This window comes from Bubalus bubalis, chromosome 16 (assembly GCF_019923935.1).
Source record: "Bubalus bubalis isolate 160015118507 breed Murrah chromosome 16, NDDB_SH_1, whole genome shotgun sequence".
Taxonomy (NCBI): domain Eukaryota; kingdom Metazoa; phylum Chordata; class Mammalia; order Artiodactyla; family Bovidae; genus Bubalus; species Bubalus bubalis.
The window spans coordinates 65,026,986-65,041,561 of record NC_059172.1 but is presented as its reverse complement, the minus strand read 5'-3'; the positions used below and the strand labels follow the sequence as shown (position 1 = coordinate 65,041,561).

Below are 14,576 nucleotides of genomic sequence, written 5' to 3'. Positions count from 1 at the left end.
GACTGACCAGGTGGTAAAAAGAATGTCCTAAATTTTCTGCAGGGAGTTATTGGCATGTGGACTTTGCTGTGAATTCCAAGATGATTGAGACCATATTGTATGCACTGGCTCCTTCCCTGGGCTTTTTGATATCACCCTTTTCTGGTTCTCTGTTTTCCAGTTGACACATCTGTATTTTAAGTCCTTTTCTTGGTGGGTGTGGGAAAGTGTCTCCTTGACTCTCTCAGTCTCTTATCCTTCCTTTCCTCTTTTCCCCCTCCTCTCTGGTGAAATGTCATGACTTGAGCTTCTGTCTTGTCCATGTCAAACCCATCCTTTACACACAGGCACCAGCAGGATCTATCCAAAATAAACATGCCATGTCACTTTCCTACTCAAAATCCTTTAGTAGCTTCCTGGAACTTCAGCAGCAACCACTGTTTTCCAGGGGCTGGATTCAAGAAGGGTGGTAGAGTGACAGTTGCTGGTAATCCCCAGCCAGAAACATCTCTGAGGCAACCCACCCACTGAGAGTGTGCTAGTTTACCCACCCAGTGTGTGCGTGCTTACAGCACACGCTCAGGCTCCTTAGGAGAGCTTAGGAGACCTCGGTGCTTGGTCCACCGTCTGCCTCTGTAGCCAGCTCCCAACTCCGCATTCTGCCCAGGATCGTGAGTTTGTTTTTCTTGTATCTTCTGTTACGCATCGCTTGCAGTTCTCAGGGTTTGTTTTTTTAATAATAAAAATTTGAAGCTTTTTAAAGCTTTTTAAATTAGGGTAGTTGCTTGGTATATTTTAGGGAGGGTTTTACTTACATTTTAAGACAAAAGATGCTGAATTTCCTGAACTTTGTCCCCCAGTATCTCCAGATGGATTTGACATTTTAGTTTTGAGTTTGTCTGGATTGGGTACTGATCAGATAAAAACAGAAAACAAAATTAGTATGTATTTATTGAATACTAGTGAACAAATCCATTAAGAACTACAATTCTTCTTTGTGGAGTCATAAAATATTAGAGTGAACAGGCCCTTAGGTATCATCTACCTCAATCTCCCATGATACAGATGAGAAGAAAATTGAGGTCCTTGAGATGCCTGCCCAGGACACAGCGGACAGTATGGCAGATTCATCCAGAGCCCAGCTGGCCTCAGGGTTGCACTCCTTTTGGGTTGTTCTCCTTTTACTGCAGAGGTTTTCTTTCTTTCTATCTCTCTGCCTACCTCCTTGGTGGCTCAGCGCTAAAGAATCCGCCTGCCACTGCAGGAGACGTGTGTTTAATTCTTGGGTTGGGAAGATCCCCTGGAGAAGGAAATGGCAGCCCACTCCAGGATTCTTGCCGGAGAAATTCCCATGGACAGAGGAGCTGGGTGGGCTGTAGTCCATGGGGTCGCAAGAGTCAGACACAACTTAGCGACTAAACAACAACTTACCTACCTTTTTTTAAGCAGAGGAAGCCCACTTCCTTTTAAGTAAAATATATCCATTTACCTTTTTGTGTGAAAAGCCTCAAATTTATGCAAAAGTAGAAAAGTAAAGTGCTTGTTCAAATAACTAATTGGTGTGGGTATATATTTGTATATTACATAAATGTACTGTATATACATATTTATATATTTAATATATAAACATACATATAATTTAATATATAAGAAAGTTGAAATTCTTTAAAAGTTTTCTTATAACTTCCAAATAATAATAATTGCCAGTACTTGAATAGGTCTTACTCTCCCAGTCAGCCATGGTTGCAAGTACATATGTTAAGCACACATTCATATGTAATGCTTGCAACTGCCCTGTGAGGTTGGTACAGTTACTACTGAGGAAATTCAGGCATGGAGGGTGGAGGAGCCCAAGGTGATGCCATTAGTAAAAAGTGGAGCTGAGATTGAAGCCAGGCAATCTGGCTCCAGAGTCCATGCTTATGACCCCTATACGTCACTGTATGGTATGTCTCTGCTTCATCTTGTTTCGCTTTGAATGAGATTTAATAAAATCTGCTTTGAATGAAATTTAATAAAAATGAATGTTTAAGGAAGCCTCTCTTCTTTCTTTATGTTTTAAAATAATACGAGTAACAAATGTTTAAATTGTGAAAGAACAATTCTTGTTACAATGATAAATTTTTTCACAGGAAAAGTAAGAAATTCACTAACTATTGATAATAGTTCTATTAACATTTTATATAATGTTTATTGACCAAGAGAATCTAAATCCAACTGATGTTACTTCCAAGAGTCTATAATCTTTACAATTGTATAATGGCTTTAAAAATTATTTAAAAAGGAAACCAAAATAACTTTTTTTGGTAGAATTTAATGAGAACATGATTATGGATGATTCTGTTTTATCGGGTCATCTTTTGGATGCTGTATTTTAAGGAAAACCCAACCAGACTGAGAGAAGGGATTTAGAACTATGTTACTATGTAAGAAAAATCTGAAGGACCTGGGTATGCTCAGCCTGGAGAAGAACATTTTTAAATAATATGAAAATCTGTTGTTTAGAAGGATTCACTAAATAAGCTCATAGACACAGACAGTAGAAAAGTGGTTGCCAGGGGCTTGGCGGAGATCACAGAAATAGATGAATAGGTAAAAGGCTTTAAAATTGTACTTCTAATAGTAAGAACTGAGGATCAAATGTAAATCATGGTAGCTATAACTCTGTTGCTGAGAGAGTAGACCTTACATATTCTCATGGAAAATAAATAAATAGACATATATGGGGTTGCAGGTGTATTAACTGGAGTCCTGAGAGGAGTCCTTTCACAGTACATGCATATATCAAATCATTATGATGTGTGCTTTAAATATCTTAACAATTTTGTTAATTTTTCCTCAGTAGAACCAGAAGGAAAAAAAACACTGGACTCCATGGGGTAGAGTTGGAGCAGTAGGTGGAAAGTTACAGAATGACAGACTTGAGCCCAGAAGCAGCCAAATGTGAGATCGACCAGCTTCAGCAGGAGGATTTCTTTGTCAGAAGTTTTTGAGCAGGAGCTGGGTAAACCCTGGGAAAAGGGTATTGGAAAGCATATTCAGTCAGAGTTTGGTTGGACTAGATGACTTTTCAGTTCCCTTTTTATAGTGCCTGGCGTGTAATAGGCACTCAATAAACAACTGTAAAATTAATGACTTTTAAAAACATGGGGCAGGAGAAATATTCTCTTTATTTTAAACCAGTGTGACTCTTTAAAGTGACTTCTTTGATTATGTCCTGATTATCAGTTCAGTTCAGTCGCTCAGTCATGTTTGACTCTTTGCGACCCCATGAATCGCAGCACGCCAGGCCTCCCTGTCCATCACCAACTCCTGGAGTTCACCCAGACTCACATCCATCGAGTCGGTGATGCCATCCAGCCATCTCATCCTCTGTCATCCCCTTCTCCTCCTGCCCCCCACCCCTCCCAGCATCAGAGTCTTCCAATGAGTCAACTCTTCGCATGAGGTAGCCAAAGTACTGGAGTTTCAGCTTTAGCATCATTCCTTCCAAAGAACATCCAGGGCTGATCTCCTTTAGAATGGACTGGTTGGATCTCCTTGCAGTCCAAGGGACTCTCAAGAGTCTTCTCCAACACCACAGTTCAAAAGCGTGAATTCTTCGGCGCTCAGCCTTCTTCACAGTCCAACTCTCACAATCCATACATGACTACAGGAAAAACCATAGCCTTGACTAGACGAACCTTTGTTGGCAAAGTAACGTCTCTGCTTTTGAATATGCTATCTAGGTTGGTCATAACTTTCCTTCCAAGGAGTAAGCGTCTTTTAATTTCATGGCTGCAGTCACCATCTGCAGTGATTTTGGAGCCCAAAAAAATAAAGTCGGACACTATTTCCACTGTTTCCCCATCTATTTCCCATGAAGTGATGGGACCAGATGCCATGGTCTTCATTTTTTGAATGTTGAGCTTTAAGCCAACTTTTTCACTCTCCACTTTCACTTTCATCAAGAGGCTTTTTAGTTCCTCTTCACTTTCTGCCGTGAGGATGGTGTCATCTGCGTATCTGAGGTTATTGATATTTCTCCGGCAATCTTGATTATAAAGAAAGATTGAGAGGGAAGAATATTTAACTTTATTTAGATGTCAGTTTGATTACTTTCTGATCCCTCTTATATACCACAAAAGCTCCTATCAATTGTGTTGAGTTCTCCAGGAAAAGGTAAGTAACTTCCACAGCTGTATGTAAATTATTAACTATATAAATTTAAAAGGCATATATTTTTGTATCTATACATGTCTCATTAACAGTAAACTTTCATATTAGGATTTGTATTTTTGAGTCTCCCTCACAGCATCTAACCCATAACCTCTTAAAAGTAATATTTGAAAGTGATTTCCAACTCTGTGTGTATTGGGTATGTGGAGTTGTCCCTAATTCTCATTATTATTCAGAAATAAAGTCCTACCATTGATGTGTGCTAATGCTGATTTTTAAATTTAGAAATTACTTAATTTCAGTCGATTTTGAATCTTGCTGAATGTAGAGAGGAGCGTGTTCAATATTTGTCGCTTTTGTAGGTGCATGTGAGGGAACCTTGGCTTGTTCTACTTGTCACCTCATCTTTGAACAGCACATATTTGAGAAATTGGAAGCAATCACTGATGAGGAGAATGACATGCTTGATCTGGCATATGGACTAACAGATAGGTAAGATTTTCAGACCATTTCTGTTCTAAGAATCATCTGGGAGGGTGAAAGTTTTATTTGTTCATGTCTGTCTCTGACCAGAGATGTGTAATCTGCATGCATGTAATAGTGTTCTCCCAGTGTAGACAGATAAGTCGCAAACTTTGAATATCAAATATATGACATTTCTCCATGTATTCTACAGTTTAACCCTTATGAAGCTTTCCTTTTAACAAAAGTAAAAAAAAAGTTAACTGGAAGTATTAGAAGATAAGTTCTGGATCCTAATAAATCTTCTTTCATCTGTTTTTATTCAAGGAATTAATATTTGTCACAATTTAATGAGTTGGGATGAAATATAATGCATTTTTATGGTATTCTTGAAGGACAGATTTGATAATTGAAAGAAATTATAATGAAAAGTTTTACCTACTTGTGAGAATACAGTTTTCAGAAACTTTATATAATAGTTATGTTAAAATGAGTAGTTTTAATTGTACATTGAAGAAACTCAGATCTTATTCTTGTTTTTAATAGAATTATTCTTTTTTTTCTTTTTTTCTCATTTTATTTTATTTTATTTTAAGTTTACAATATTGTATTGGTTTTGCCATATATCAAAGTGAAGTGGTAAGATTTATAGTAGTAAGTGAAATCAAGTGATACTTTTTTTTTTTTTTTTAATTATCTAGTCTTTTGGTTTGAGTTAGCGAAGATATGAAGTTAATTTAATGTTTCAAAGGGCAAGATAATCAAAGTTTACTTTAGGTTGGCTTTGACTTTTAACTCCAGTTTGGTGGCCCTAATGAAAAATAGTTGAAAACAATAAAAAAGTAATAATAAACTTTATTTCATGTGTATTATGTAACCACCATTTTCCTAGACCCTTGATGTAAACTCTGTTTCCTCAACAAAAGTTTTTAGTTCATTGGTATTTATTGTGGCTGCCACCTACCAGTTTCCCCTCACATCTTCAGGTGCCACATTCTCTATCAACAACCCCTTTTCTGTTTTAAAGGATAACACACACAACACACTCAGTGGTTGTGTCGATTTGGTTCTGAAAATTGTTTCTCTCAGTGTGAGGGGTAAACCATAGCTAACTGCTTGCTCTTTTATTCAGATAAAATTTATAGGTGCATGTAACAGATAATACTCTGAACAAAAAGAAAAAATGGGAGGAAAGGGAGAGCTTCATTAAAGGAGAGATACAAGACTGTGAGAAGATATAAGACCTATTGCAAATGTAAGCTAGCCAAAAATTTTGATAGTAAAATTCAGAAGTTTTAGAACAAAATAATGGAAAGCAAGAAATAGCTTTTATGACATTTTATAGCTGGTATTCTTAAGTGCACAGAATTTTAGTAGAAATGCTCTGTGGGAAAGTTCAGTTCAGTTCAGTTGCTCACTCGTGTCCAACTCTTTGCGACACCATGAACCATAGCATGCCAGGCCTCCCTGTCCATCACCAACCCCTGGAGTTTACCCAAACCCATGTCCAGTGAGTTGGTGATGCCATCCAACCATCTCATCCTCTGTCATCCCCTTCTCCTCCTGCCTTCAATCTTTCCCAGCATCAGGGTCTTTTCCAATGAGTCAACTCTTGGCATCAGGTGGCCAAAGTTATTGGAGTTTCAGCTTCAACATCAGTCCTTCCAGTAAACACTCAGGACTGATCTCCTTTAGAATGGACTGGTTGTATCTCCTTGCAGTCCAAGGGACTCTCAAGAGTCTTCTCCAACACCACAGTTCAAAAGCATCAATTCTTCAGTGCTCAGCTTTCTTCACAGTCCAACTCTCACATCCATACATGACCACTGGAAAAACCATAGCCTTGCCAAACCATAGCCTTGCCTAGACAGACCTTTGTTGGCAAAGTAATGTCTGCTTTTTAATATGTCTAGGTTGGTCATAACTTTCCTTCCAAGGAGTAAGCGTCTTTTAATTTCATGGCTGCAATCACCATCTGCAGTGATTTTGGAGCCCAGAAAAGTAAAGTCAGCCACTGTTTCCACTGTTTCCCCATCTATTTCCCATGAAGTGATGGGACCAGATGCCATGATCTTCGTTTTCTGAGTGTTGAGCTTTAAGCCAACTTTTTCACTCTCCTCTTTCACTTTCATCAAGAGGCTCTTTAGTTCTTCTTCACTTTCTGCCATAAGGGTGGTGTCATCTGCATATCTGAGGTTATTGATATTTCTCCTGGTAATCTTTTTTTTTTTTTTTTTTTAATTTTATTTTATTTATTTTTTATTTTTTTTTAAATTTTATTTTATTTTTAAACTTTACATAACTGTATTAGATTTGCCAAATATCAAAATTAATCCGCCACGGGTATACATGTGTTCCCCATCCCGAACCCTCCTCCCTCCTCCCTCCCCGTTCCATCCCTCTGGGTCGTCCCAGTGCACCAGCCCCAAGCATCCAGTATCGTGCATCGAACCTGGACTGGCAACTCATTTCATACATGATATTTTACATGTTTCAATGCCATTCTCCCCAATCTTCCCACCCTCTCCCTCTCCCACAGAGTCCATAAGACTGTTCTATACATCAGTGTCTCTTTTGCTGTCTCGTACACAGGGTTATTGTTACCATCTTTCTAAATTCCATATATATGCGTTAGTATACTGTATTGGTGTTTTTCTTTTTGGCTTACTTCACTCTGTATAATAGGCTCCAGTTTCATCCACCTCATTAGAACTGATTCAAATGTATTCTTTTTAATGGCTGAATAATACTCCATTGTGTATATGTACCACAGCTTTCTTATCCATTCATCTGCTGATGGACATCTAGGTTGCTTCCATGTCCTGGCTATTATAAACAGTGCTGCGATGAACATTGGGGTACACGTGTCTCTTTCCCTTCTGGTTTCCTCAGTGTGTATGCCCAGCAGTGGGATTGCTGGATCATAAGGCAGTTCTATTTCCAGTTTTTTAAGGAATCTCCTGGTAATCTTGATTCCAGCTTGTGCTTCTTCCCTCCCAGCGTTTCTCATGATGTACTCTGCATATAAGTTAAATAAGTAGGGTGTGGGGAAAGAGTATAATGCTTTTAACAGGTAGGATTTAGAAAGTACTGATAAAATGGAATGAAAATAATTTTGTTCAAAAGTGGTAACGGCATGTAAACTTCTGTTTCTAGGGTACTATGTATTTCCAAAGATTAAAGGAAACTCAGTCTTTAGATCTAGGTTTATTTTAAAATTAAGTTAGATATAAGTGTCCTTAATTTTTAGATTGAAGAGCATTTTAATGTTATTAGAGAGTGTACTTAGCCTTGATTAATAATGGACTGATGATCCTTTAATAACAAGAATAAGTTCTGAGTAATTTTATTTAATGTACAATTAAAACTATTCATTTTAACTATTATTATATTTTAAGTTTTTCTAAAAACTGTATTCTCTCAAGTAGGTAAAACTTTTCATTATAATTTTCAATTATCAAATGTGTCCTTCAAGAATACCATAAAAAGCATCAAATTTCATCTCAACTCATTAAATTGTGGCAAATATTAATTCCTTGAATAAAAATAGATGAAAGAAGATTTATTAGGATCTAGAACTTATCTTCTAATACTTCCAATTAATTTTTTTTTACTTTTGTTGAAAGGAAACTGATGATCCAGTATTTGATCATTGTATCTCTAGTGCCTGACTCAGAAAGGGCATCATCACCAGCTGTTTTTGGAATTGATGGTTGATAGCTTCAGGAATGATTTGTGAATCTATTTTTTTTTTTAATTTTATTTTATTTTTAAACTTTACATAATTGTATTAGTTTTGCCAAATATCAAAATGAATCTGCCACAGGTATACATGTGTTCCCCATCCTGAACCCTCCTCCCTCCTCCCTCCCCATTCCATCCCTCTGGGTCGTCCCAGTGCACCAGCCCCAAGCATCCAGTATCGTGCATCGAACCTGGACTGGCAACTCATTACATACATGATATTTTACATGTTTCAATGCCATTCTCCCAAATCTTCCCACCCTCTCCCTCTCTCACAGAGTCCATAAGACTGTTCTATACATCAGTGTCTCTTTTGCTATTTTTGATAGTTGTCATTGCTCCCTGCAACCAGTTTCCATGGATAACCTACACAGAGGCCTCATTTTCATATTTGTAAAATGGGGATAATAAAATAGTACCTACCTCATAGGATTGTTATGTCATGTCAGCTATGCACGTGCAGCTCCTTAAATAGTGTCTGATGGAAAAAGCATTCACTCAATGGTTGTTGTTGGCATTTTAACTATAAAGTATTAACTCAAATGCCAGACATTTACTGTAATGCCTACAATCTTAACAAAGATTGTTTCTAACCTTCAGAGTTTGCAGTATTATCACCACCTTATAGAACAGGGCTTCGTTCTCAGAGATTTGCTCAAGGCCACATAGCTGGAGAATGACAGAGCCCTGGTTTCAGTCAGTTACATTGGACCCCAAAGCCCTTGGTTTCTTACAGTTTGAAGTTCCTTCTTTGCTTTGAAAACCAAACTTTAGAAGTCAAGTTAACACACCTAGTATATTTCGCTGTCAGGTGTGTATGACAAAGTGGCTGTAGAAAATGTCTTCAGGGTTTGCACAAGTGGGAGATTTTGTGGGGTTAATAATGAAAATTAATTATGGGAATTATTAATTATGGGAATGACTGGAGGAGAAGCTAAATGCTGGTTGATAGTAGGCATGTGAATGTGTGAAGGGGGAGAGCCAGCAGGAGAACCAGTATTCCTGCTGGTTAAGGAGTGGTGAGATGAGCTTGCAAATAGAAGAGAGATTAGTTGAAGATATGAAAGTAGCTGTGGTACCTGCCCCCCCCCCCCCACCCTCCCCAGCAGAACAGCTCTGTGCTCCTGAACCTCCCAGGGATGTTTCCTTCCTGCAGCCCAGGGTCTGGCCCTAGGTTCCTTCAGGATGTCTAAGACCTTGTCTAGGCAGTGAGCTCAGAGGACCTGGGCTTTGTTTTCTGTCTCCTCCAACCTCTTTCCAAACACCTCATCCCATCGAAGTCACCTCAATAAATAATACCTTATTGTTTAATCTGTGGCTTGACCTGTGAGTAGTTTTGGAAGCATCCTTCTGGGAGCTGAGCTTCAGAGCTCAACAAGGGAGCAGTTTCTGGGCCTACCCCAACAACCTGTTACTTTGGACAAACAGACAGATGGACAAATGGAGCACAGCTGCACTCTGAAAGTTTCTGTAAGCTTGAAATAAACTGTATTTTTCTTTAAAAAAAAATTATGGGAATTCCCAAAATTAATTAATAATGAAATCAAGGAAGACTTGCTGTCCGGCTCCTTCTCTAGAGATTCTACACTGATCCACCTTAGAGCCGAAGACCTTCCAGGAGAAAGTAGGGAATTGAGAGTGGTCCCAGCACCACTTCCTTACCTCCTAGGTTACAGAACCAGGAGGGGTTCCCCGTGTTCTCCTATGTACTTCTGGTTCTTCTGTTACTGTGCTTACTTGTTTCTGCCCTATATCATTGATAGCTTTTTCCATCCTCTTCCCCAAGTTCCTTGAAGACTAGCATTACTCTACTTAATTTTATATGAACACCAAGAGTATAACCAATAGTCTGTCTCAGGCTCACCACAATCTTTGTCTTGTCTTATTTTTGCTTGACTTGCCTTGGCTCGAAATTGACTTGCCTCATTTTCTCTCTTGTTGAGAGAGCTTAATACATAATTGAAGATTTTCAGTTTAGTTCAGTTCGGTCACTCAGTCCGTCTGACTCTGCAACCCCATGAACTGCAGCACACCAGGCCTCCCTGTCCATCACCAACTCCCGGAGTTCACTCAAACTCATGTCCATTGAGTTGGTGATGCCATCCAACTATCTCATCCTCTGTCGTCCCCTTCTCCTCCTGCCTTCAATCTTTCCCAGCATCAGGGTCTTTTCCAATGAGTCAGTTCTTCGTGTCAGGTGACCAAAGTATTGGAGTTTCAGCTTCAGCATCAGTCCTTCCAATGAACACCCAGGACTGATTTCCTTTAGGATTGACTGGTTGGATCTCCTTGCAGTCCAAGGGGCTCTCAAGAGTCTTCTCCAACACCAAAGTTCAAAAGTATCAATTCTTCAGTGCTCACCTTTCTTTATAGTCCAGCTCTCACATCCATACATGACCACTGGAAAAACCATAGCATTAACTAGACGGACCTTTGTTGGCAAAAGTAATGTCTCTGCTTTTTAATATGCTGTCTAGGTTGTTCATAACTTTTTTTTCCAAAGAGCAAGTGTCTTTTAATTTTGTGGCTACAGTCACCATCTGCAGTGATTTTGGAGCCCAAGAAGATAAAGTCTGTCATTGTTTCCACCGTTTCCCCATCTATTTGCCATGAAGTGATGGGACCAGATGCTATGATCTTAGTTTTCTGAATGTTGAGTTTTATGCCAATTTTTTCACTTTCCTCTTATTTTCATCAAGACGCTCTTTAGTTCTTCTTCACTTTCTGCCATAGGGTGGTGTCATCTGCATATCTGAGGTTATTGATATTTCTCCTGGCAGTCTTGATTCTAGCTTGTGCTTCCTCCAGGCCAGCATTTCTCATGATGTTCTCTGCCTGTAAGTTAAATAAGCATAGTGACAATATACAGCTTTGACTGACTCCTTTCTGTATTTGGAACCAGTCTTTTGTTCCATGTCCAGTTCTAACTGTAGCTTCTTGACCTGCATACAAATTTCTCAAGAGGCAGGTAAGGTGGTCTGGTATTCCCATCTCTTTAAGAATTTTCCAGAGTTTGTTGTGGTCCACACAATCAAAGACTTTGGCACAGTCAATAAAGGAGAAGTAGATATTTTTCTGGAACTCTCTTGCTTTTTGGATGATCCAGCATATGTTGGCAATTTGATCTCTGGTTCCTCTGCCTTTTCTAAATCCAGCTTGTACATCTGGAATTTAATTGTTCATGTACTGTTGAAGCCTGGCTTGGAGAATTTTGAGCATTATTTTACTAGCATGTGAGATGATTGCAGTTGTGTGGTAGTTTGAGCATTCTTTGCTCAAGATTTTCTAATTCAACAAATAGGAACTACTGGCAGAAAGGGATTTTTTTCTATCAGCAGTCAATGTTTTCCATGACTGTAGTTGTTCGTTGTTGTTGAGTCACTATGTTGTGTCTGACTCTTTTTTGACCCCATGAACTGAACCTGATTTCCTTCTGCTGGGGATCTTCCCAACCCAGGGATCAAACCTGTGTCTCCTACATTGGCAGGTGCGTTCTTTACTACTGAGCCAGCAGGGAAGCCAATGACTGTAGAACTTACTCCCTTTCAGGGTCCCTCCCAGAGTCCCTCATTGCTCACTAGTGAAAACATGAACCACCCCTTCATTGATGTTCAGAGCTGTCCGTGGCCTGACTACCTTTCTAGCCCATCACTCTTCCTGTCCTTGTCTGGCCTGCACAGCAGCCAAGTCAGAAATCCATATTAACTCAAACATGCCTTGAACCCCTATTACCTTTGTCTCAAATGCCTTTCTTCTTTATCTTTTATTAAATACTAAATCCTACCCAGTCTTCAGAACCCAGTAGAACACCATCTGCCCAGCCAGAAATCAGTGCTTTCTCCTCAGACCTTTCAGCTTTCTCTCTCATGACATTTGTCACAGTCTCACATGTTAATTACCTGTGAATGTGTCTCAGCTCTTCTGTTTGATTTAAAGTTCACACCTTAATACTGATATTAGCAAATAATCCTTACAGCAGTCCTGTGAGGAACCCACTTATTATCCATCTTTAGGATGACATTAGGAAACTAATATTTGTCAGGATTAAGAAAGTTGCCTGTGAACACATCACATTCAGTGCTGGATCTGGACCCCTGGTCTGTGTGGTTCTAGCCCCCGTGCTGCCTCCTCCTGCCTTCCCTGGTGCCCGGCATGTAAGAGGTGTTTAGTAAGGATCGAAGTGAACTGCTCTTTGCAAACCCACTGACGTTTAGTTCTGTCCCTTTAGATGTTCAGCAGGTGCTTGATGAGTATGTTGATGAAATCAAGACCTGCATATCACATTCCGTCAAATTTTTTGAAGGCAGTTGGAGTATGAGACAAATACAGTATTTATTTTTATGTGCCATTAAGAAAGAAAAAGCTCTGCTAATTAAAATATGGTGTAAAATGATCTTATAACTTAACATTTTATGCTTGTTGAAAGATTTGTTTATCCTTAGAGCTACGTAGACATAGATTTGTACATCACTGTTTAAGATTCCTTTTTAAACATAAAATTGGTCATAATTCTGTGAAAAAAATGGAATTACAGTTATTCTTCCAGTGATAAATATTTACTTTCCTTTTATCAATTTATGCTGTTTCTGTATTTTTAATTTTTGTTTTGTAGTCTTTTTTTTTCTAGAAATTATTTTTATTTAAAGCATAATTGCTTTACAGTATTGTATTGGTTTCTGGCAAACAACAACATGAATCAGCCATAGTGTAATCTTTTTGGGCTGGAATTATTTTGAATGGTAATGAAATCCAATACATAGTATTAACATATTTCCCATAACTCAGTTGAAGGGATGGATACCTCTGATGTGCCTGCACCTCCCAGTGTAGTTGTGACTGTAAGGTAATTATTTTCTTGGCATTGCTGAAACCCCAGTTCTCTTCTCCAATGTTGTGTCTTCTCATTGTTTCATTGCCTGTCGTTCCTGTCACCAAAAATCAGTAGTTCTGATGAAACAATTAGTAGAAGATAGAAGCTAGAGATTAAAATAAAACTTTGACATATCAAACTTTTTGTTTTCATGTTTACATTCTGTTATTCTCTAGTTGAAAGGGTTGGATGTATCTTTTTTGACTTAATGAAAACTTAAAGGGTAAATAAATCCCAGTGTTCTGGGTAAGAAAAGGTCCTATTAACTACGTTGCCTTGTGAATAAGATATACTTAATACTAAACCGTACCTTCCCCCTTTCTTATACAGATCGCGGTTGGGCTGCCAGATCTGTTTGACAAAGGCTATGGACAATATGACTGTTCGAGTACCTGATGCCGTGTCTGATGCCAGAGAGTCCATTGATATGGGCATGAACTCCTCAAAGATAGAATAAATAGGAATATTTTCACAACATTTTACCCTATTTTTATAATTATTATTTCTTAATGTAATTAAATGAGAACATGGATGAATGGATTTATCATTATGACTAGATTTACTAAATTTATCTGATATAACTGCTGAATTTTGTAGTTCTGAAAGTATGCCATTTTTATTTTGATTAAATTATAAAAACAAGTATTAGAAAGTAGTTAGTATGATAAAACCTTATATATTTTACCTGTGATTGATCAGCAACATAAATCTTATGCCTACTTACCAATAAGTAAGTAGGTTAAAAAGGTGTCATTATCTCTCTTGAATGTGGATGGAGGCAGAGATGTAAGATGGCTTGTCTAGGGTCATACTGCAAATTAGAAGATCAGTACTAGAACCGTACATGTTTAGATCGAAACTGGGAAAATTAGGGATATCTTATTTAAAGTCTGAGCACTGATAATCAAGCACTGTCAAAGATGTTTGGTCTCAATTCTGACTGAGGTGGAGGAGTAAACTAAAAATTAAATGTGTTTTTTTTTTAAATCCTGATCAGAATGGTCTGTCTTTATAATATTTAAAAAGTAATGCTTATTTATAAATCTCTCCCTGTGACAGAATGGATATCTTATGGATTAGGTTTTCTCTGTCCTAAGAAGGGAACGAGGGGGCTACCATCCCCTCGGCCAGGACAGCCACGTGGTGTGCAGTGAGCACGCAGGCAGGGTCCTGGAGGACGGGGGGCTTGAGCCCCTCAGATCACCATCCATGCATGGCAGACATTTTATCTTTATTGTGAATAAACTGATAAATGACAATAAAAGGGTATGAAGTATGCTCTTGGAAGTATAATGAAACAGTAACTATTTTGGACTAATGGGGAAGGGCAGAAAAAAATTAGTGCAAAGTGAATTGTAAAGTT

At 38.4% G+C, this 14,576-nt stretch overlaps 1 protein-coding gene across 1 annotated transcript in view; it reads left to right on the top strand.

Annotated features, from left to right (window-relative positions):
• FDX1 (ferredoxin 1) overlaps positions 1 to 14,206 on the top strand; it is a 34,254-nt gene extending 20,048 nt beyond the window's left edge. Inside the window, exons 3-4 of the mRNA XM_006072575.4 lie at positions 4,500 to 4,629; positions 13,544 to 14,206. Of these exons, the coding sequence (XP_006072637.2) occupies positions 4,500 to 4,629; positions 13,544 to 13,670 (257 nt within the window). The 3' untranslated portion in view covers positions 13,671 to 14,206. The remainder of the gene's footprint in view (positions 1 to 4,499; positions 4,630 to 13,543) is intronic.
• The last annotated feature ends 370 nt before the right edge of the window (positions 14,207 to 14,576 follow it).